General features: G+C 62.3%; 1 protein-coding gene across 1 annotated transcript; it reads right to left on the reverse strand.

Annotated features, from left to right (window-relative positions):
* Window positions 1-407: 407 nt before the first annotated feature.
* CRIP1 (cysteine rich protein 1) lies at window positions 408-4,716 on the reverse strand. Its single transcript, XM_072866862.1, has 5 exons — window positions 4,571-4,716; window positions 1,467-1,561; window positions 1,289-1,346; window positions 1,109-1,156; window positions 408-760 (listed from the first exon to the last, which is right to left on the reverse strand). The coding sequence occupies exons 1-4, from the start codon at window positions 4,608-4,610 to the stop codon at window positions 1,116-1,118; spliced, it is 234 nt and encodes a 77-aa protein (XP_072722963.1). The 5' UTR covers window positions 4,611-4,716; the 3' UTR covers window positions 408-760; window positions 1,109-1,115.
* Between the last annotated feature and the right edge of the window lie 2,352 nt (window positions 4,717-7,068).

Below are 7,068 nucleotides of genomic sequence, written 5' to 3' on the forward strand. Positions count from 1 at the left end.
AACAAGCAGTGGCTCATGGCAGGAGCCACCACGCTCTAGACTTCTGCAAATGTCACAACACAGGCCCAGTGAGGCTGTGGGTGGGGTAAGGCCTTCCCCCCGAGCCGAGGAAGACCCCGACCCCAGACAAGCACCAGCACGACACCCACCACCCCATCCCTTGGGGCACCCTCAGCCCCAGTGCCCACAGCACCCGCGGGCTGCTCTCACCCCCCCGGGCTCAGGCAGCCCCTGGGGTGGGCAGCCTGGGGCAGGACCCCACGTACACCAGGAGCAAAAGCACGTGGAACCATCACACGGTGTGGGGCTCAATCCAGAGGCCACGTGGGGTCCTTAAGCAAGCGGCAAGTGCTGCGCAAGCAAGTCCTGCAGGACCCCCGTTACAGAGAGCACAGCTGCTACATGGGGAAAGCATCTTTTGGTCTGGATTTATTAAAGGCTGAGAATACAACTGTGGGCTCAGCCACGAGAGCTGGGTGCCAGAAGCAGGGCTGGGTTTTGGCTGGAAGGGTGCGGTCTCCTTTCCAGGCGGCCTTCAGCAATACTGGCCAAATTTCCTATCTGGCAGGGCGTCCCAACGCCCCCACCCCGGCAGCACTCCATCTGGAGCAAAGCCCCTCTCCACACCAGCCCCAGCCTTGGTTACTTATTGCTTTTAACATGCTAGTCTAGTACAGAGTGAATTAAAAACAAAAATGCATGTCTGTCACGGTGCGTTTGTGCTGTCTTCAGGCTGTGCTGGGAACCCTGGCCATCAGACCTGGAGAGGGATGGAAGAGAGGGGCGGATGAAGTCAGGCTGGGAGTGGAGACATCCCAGGGACAACGGTGCTCCAGGACAGACCCTGTCTTTGCCGACAGGCCGCAAAGCAAAAGCCTTTGGTGTCCGCTGCCGGAGCTAAGCGGGTGCTGATGGTTGCTTGGAGCTGGCAGAGAGGAGGAGCTGGCACCCAGCAGGTTGCTCCCGAGCACTGGCGGAGGGCTGGGAGTCACAGCCAGCCCGGAGAGACACTGCAGCGCGCCTGCCTTCCCCGCTCGCCTCGGGGGGACAGCCCCGGCCAGCCCGCCCAGCCGGAGGCAGAAGGGGAGCTCCGAGGGGAGGCACCAACCTGAGGTTTACTTGAACGTGTGGCTCTCGGCTCCTCCCCGGCCAAACCCTGGAAGAGAGCCAGAACAGGGTCAGCCTCGCTGCGGGATGGCGAGCACATGGTGGGATGCACCTCGCCGAGAGACGGGAGCCCTGAGCCCCCTTCCCCTCCCTCCCACAACCCCAGCCACAGCAACCCTACCTTTGGGCCCAAACAAGGCAGCATAGCAGGGGTGGTTGCAGTACGGCTTGCCATCGTGCTGCAGGGAGAGAGAAAGAGCATCAGCCCCGACCGCCCTTCAGCTCCATCTCTGCCCATCCTACCCCTCCTGCAGCCCCTAGCAGCAGGGAACAGGGACCTCCTGGGCAGCAAACCTCACCTCTGCATGGCCTCCAGATGTTAGGGTCTTGTTACACTTCTCACATCTCAAGCAAGGCCGGTGCCAGTCCTTCCCCAGAGAAGTTACCTTCTCGGCTGCCACAGAAAGGAGATGCGTTAGTTGAGGCACTGATCAGTTTTGGCAGGTTGGCCTCCCTGCCACCAATCCTAGGGAGGACATTTTGGGGCATTTTCTCAAGTCTATTTGTCCAGGACAGAGGGCACCATGTTTCAAACGCAAGTGCTCACTGTGCACGCACATCGCCATGCACATCTGGGTGCCCAGATCCAAAACCGCAGTGCCGTGCCCAGGGTGAATGCCACCACATCCATGTGGACGGACCAACTTACATCCATCTTCCAAAGATTTGGGGACTTCCCACCTTCCACCATCAGCCTGCAAAGGGACTAATTTCTCCCCGGCCAGCTGGAGCCCAAGCAATCACTAGAGTTAGCAGGGGCGAAGGGGGGATGCTGGTGAGGACCGGGGAGGCAAAGCCATCGCCGTGCCCTGCCCCAATACAAACCAGTCCCCTGCAGCCACTGGCACTCCAGCCACAGCTCCAATTTTGCACGCACCATGGCAAACCAGAGCAGGGCTGGAGCTTGGCCGGGGCTCAGGCGGCTGGGAGGGGACAACATGCTGTTTGCTGGGGCCAGGACGTTTATGGAGAGAGTGGGGAACACAGGGTGGCTTTTAATTGCAGCACAGCGGGGGAGGAGGGTATTTTCTGCAGAGACATGTGCTCATCCTGTTGGCAGCTGCACTCCTGGGGTTTTATTAAGTGATAAAGCAGAGCTTTACACAGGAACTCTGTCAGAGCCAGGTCCGAGCGCTCTCCCCATGCCTGCAAAAGGAGGTCGAGCAATGGGACTGAGCCACTGCTGGCAGCGCATGCCCTGAGGAGCCCCTTGGCAGCCTGAAGCACCTCTTCTTTGGAGTCCAAATATGCCCACAACAGCTTATACAAGGAGCAAGCCAGCGGCTGCAGAGGTGGGAGCGGAGGCAGTGCCCAAATGTCACGAGGCAGCCCTGCTGCCATCCCCCAGCAGCACAAAGAGCCTCCTGTGCCCGCAGCCCGGTGGGGGCCGCAGCGTCCTCCCTCTGGCAGCCCCAGGACCCTGAGCCTGGCTCGTGGCAGGGCCCTCCCATCACAGGGTTTCTGGATGGAGCTCAGGCTCCCCACTTCTCGCACAAGCATTTGTGCCAACACTCGGGCAGGAGTTCTGCCAAGGCTCGCTGCAGCGGGGTCCCCCCTGGCTCTCAGCCACGCAGGCAAGATTCCCCTGGAAAGCTGGTGGTGGCCCTGCAAACCCCATCCCCCGTCCTCTCGGCATCATCTCCCCCTCACCCCTCTTCTCTACAGACACAATTTGTCCAGAAGCAGCCCAAGGCATGCCCGAGCAGGACCGCCGGGCTCTGAGAGCCCCAGGGTGCCCCGGAGCAGGGCTTGCCTTGCCTCCTCTGCCAGCACTCCTTATCTGCAGGCACAGATATGAGGCAGCAAGCTCCGTCCTCCAGCCACTTTTGAACCCTCCTCAGCCTCTGCATCAATAGACGGTTTCGTAAGAGCAGCCTGATAAGCGTGGGGCCAAACCCCTCCTTGGTCGAACATCCTGGCACCTCTGCGGCCACACCTGCGGGCACAACAAACCCAGCTTGTCTGGACTGGGATCGAAGCAGATCCACAGGGACACAGGAAAGGCAGAGACTGACACCAGCACCTTGGTAGCTCCCGTCATCAAGCCACACGGGTAAATGAGGTGCCCCAGGACCCTTGGTCGCAGGAGGGAGCCATGAACTGTACCCTGCTGAAACACAACATCAAAACCTGGCTGCAAGCAGTGAGTTCCAGTTTAGGCAGAGATGTTCCCCAACCGCAGGAGCCACGTCCCCGGTAGCCCTCCAGGCAGCGCCCACGCCAGCCCCAGCACAACCACCAGGGTGGGCATCACTAACGGACATGGCTGTTGGCAGGGAGAGCAGCCCCTGTGTTTGAGCCTCCAAATTCTTTGGCAGAGCAGAAGTGGAAGATGGGGCAACATGCACAAGCAGAGTAGAAATAAGGCAGAGAGAGCAGAAGTCAGGGACGGCACTCGGATCGCAGAGCCCTCATCTCTAGTAAACTAAAAAGCAAGGAGTACGTAAGAGCTGCTCCCAGCAAACCCCTTCAAGATCAGCTAAACCAGGGAAGAGGGGAGGTCTTGCAGACAGACCCTGCCTGTTCCAGCAGCTGCTGCCGGCAGGGCAAGAGGCTCAAACGCCCCAAATACCCTCAGGCAGGACAGTGGGACCACAGCACCAGAAGGGGCAGGAGCCTGGAGCTTCGGGGCCTCAGTTTGGAGGGAGGACATCTGCCTGAAGCCCAGCAGCAGAAAGAAGCTCAAGGCTCGCAGCTAGCCTGCAACAGTGGCTTGAAAATAACACCCCAGGGCTGTCATCTTGCTGTGATAAACCACACAGGACAACATGTGGGCAACCCACTGACCCAGGAATGTGCCTGAGGGCAGGATTTGCCCTTGGGAAGGTGCTGGCTCACTCCCCCAGGCTTTCAGAGCAGTGGGCTGCTCTGGCCAGGCCTTTGGGCTCCAAACTGAGCAGTCTTCAGGGCTGGCCCAGCTGCCTGCCTCGGCACAGGGCTGTGGGCGATGCTGGGAAGGAAACAGGGCTGAGCTACCACGCCGTGCCATGGCCCCGTCTGCAGGCTGGGGGTACCCACTGCACCCCACACTGTGCAGCGAGACACCTTCTCCTTGGGTGGATTTACAGGGCCACCCACCTGGGGAACCCCGGGGACCCACAGCAGCAGGGATGCGCAACTTTGGGGCACCCCAAGAATTTGCAGTGCTGGGGCACACAGCATCGGGGCACCCAGGACCTGTGGCGCTGGGGTGCACAGGGACCTGTAAGCACCAGGGTGCCCCGGGGACCCACAGCGTCGGGGTATGCAACACTGGGACACCCCGGGGACCCACAGCATCGCGGTGCCCGGGGACCCGAAGCCCGGCGGGGTGCAGCATCGGGACACCCCGGCTTAAGCAGCCCGACAGCCCTGCGGTCCCCGCGGGGTGGAGGCGGCCGGGGAGGGAGCAGGAAGCCCTTACCGAAGTAGACCTCCTTCTGGCAGCGGGGGCACTTGGGCATGCTGTCGGCTCGGCTCGGCTCGGCTCGGCTCGGCTCGGCTCGGCTCGGCTCGGCTCGCCGCTCGCACCGGCTGTGGGATGCTCCGCGCCGGCCCCGCCGGAGTCACTGCCCGGCCGCCCCGCCCCGCCCCGCCCCGCCCCGCCCAGATGTGCGGCCCCGCCCGCAGCTGGAGGCACCCGCCCGGGGCACAGCCCTGCAGGGGCTCCCAGGACGGGGCCCTGCACTCCTTGCAGCCCTACACCCCCTGCCCCCTGCAATCCCTCCACCTGCACTTCCTGCACCCCTTTGCACCCCCGTTCCCTTTGCATCCTGCAGCCCTACACCAGTTGCACCCTTGCACCCTATACCCGTTGCACCCCTACACCCACTGCGCCCCACACCCCCTGCACTCCCCACGCTCTGCAGCCCTGCCCCCTCTGCACCCCGAGTGGCTGCACCCTGGCTCCCTGCCCACGCTTGTGCCGTGTGAGGGGCCGAGAGCCCCGCTCTGAGTGGGGCTGGAGGAGTGATTGGCATCTGTCAATTTACCACGCTCCCAGATCAAGATTCATGGGGCGCTGACCACCAGGGCTCACCCCCTCCGAGCACAGATCTGTTTCTCCCAAGGGAGTGTAAAAGTCACCCCTCGGGCAGCACCTCCTGCCCGTGGGGAAGTCTGGGGTATGAGGTTAAGCCGGAGGGAGCTATAGGGCTGTAAGCCCCCTCTTGCAGGACCTCAGGAATGGCGTGGGTGCAGGACGTGGCTCCAATCACCGCAGAGAGCCAGCCCATCTGCGTCGCTGACTGTTGTCATTTTATTAGGAGCGAGGACTTGCTGTTCCTTTGTGCTTGGCTGCGAAGGAAATGAAAACCCTATCCAAAGGTCTGTTTTGTATGAAACAATCCTCCCCAGGGCATGTTGCTGTGCTGCAAAGGTCATGAGGGCTTGTGAAACCCAGCGCCAGGACACCTAGCGTCTGCCTCCCGAAATGCAGGGCACCCCTCGCCCTCCCGCCGGCACAAACGGGGCCCTTTTGACACCGGAGCCCACCCATGGGTGCAGCAGGAGAGGTGGCAAGCTGTGCCTGGAGGCGCAGTTCATGGTTCAGCTGGGATTGCTTTATGACCCAGCCTGTCTCCAGCCTCCCTTCCCAGCAGGAGCCCTCATCCCGCTGATGCTCCCCACTGTTGCCCTTGGTCCCGGCCTCACCCCACCGGCGGTGGCTCCACGGCAGGCTGGGGAGCACCTCCGGCACGCTGCTGCAAGGGCACGGCTGGGCTCAGCAGGGTGGTCAGCAGCCCTCGCTGGCAGGGACATCACTGGGAAGCCCACTCCCAGCTAAGGCATGAGTCTCGCTGGGACAGTGTCTTATGGCATGGGAGGAGAGACGTGTCCTGCAAGGGCTGCTGCCTCCTCCCCGTCCTTCCTGCCCCAAGGCGCCACACACATGCAAGCGCCGTATTTCAGCCATGCCACGTCCCCCTACACCAAGTTGCAGCACCCCATGAGCTGCATTGCCCAGGCCAGGACCCCCTCCCTGCACCACGTGGGGTGCAGCTGGCACCCTGATGAAATACAGGGGACAGGGCATGTCCTCTCCCCTCTCTGGTGGCCCTGCTTCCCCTTCCACATGGTGCCAGGCTGCTTTGAGGCCGCTGCCTGTCCAGGACAGCCATCTTCAGCTGCGCTCCCTTTTAAGGCAGGTTTTGTGCCAGCGGGCAGCTGAAGGTCTCTTCCAGCTGGCCCAGCCCTGCGGCCAGTCCCCACAGACCGCTCAGCCTGCAGCAGGAATGCTCCTGTCCTGGACAGGGCAGCCTGTGCCCCCGCATGGCACCACACACCGACTGACCCCACTGAAGCAGAGCCCAGCCACCCCCTCCCCTCAGTTCCCCATGCACTTACTGGAAACCGTTCGCACAACAGAGCAGGCACAAAACCAGCGGCAGCTCTCACGAAGCAGGCACTGCCGAGCCGTGTGCTGCTCTCTGCCAGCCCTGCCCACATGGGGCTTTACGCCTGGCAGCCACCCCCCCAGCCCCCTGGTTTAGCCTGGCCAGCCCTGCCGTGGGGATGAGTACACCTTGGGCTACCCCCAGCCTGCTTCACGAAGGGGAGAGCTGAAGCATGGTCTCAGCGCGTGGTGCACTGTGCAATTGTACAGGAATTACAGTGAGCCAGTATCAGCGTGAAGGATGCCGTGGGTCAGCAGCCCCAGTTTCTACACCCCACCGGGGCCACGCATGCATCCTGCTCATCGCCGCTACGCCACTCTCATCCCATCGATCAGCAGGCGTGCATGGCAGCAGGGCAGCACAGCAAAGCCGTCTGGCGGAGGGCCCCTGGCAGGGAGGGAGGAAGGGCTGCAGGTGCTCCCGGAGCACGGCAGCACCTCGGGAGCCTGCGGGATGTGGCCTCTTGCTCATTTTACAGGGAGTGAGGCCATAAACACTCCTAATGCCGGTGTGTGAAACCCATCAG

This window comes from Ciconia boyciana, chromosome 7 (assembly GCF_034638445.1).
Source record: "Ciconia boyciana chromosome 7, ASM3463844v1, whole genome shotgun sequence".
NCBI lineage: Eukaryota > Metazoa > Chordata > Aves > Ciconiiformes > Ciconiidae > Ciconia > Ciconia boyciana.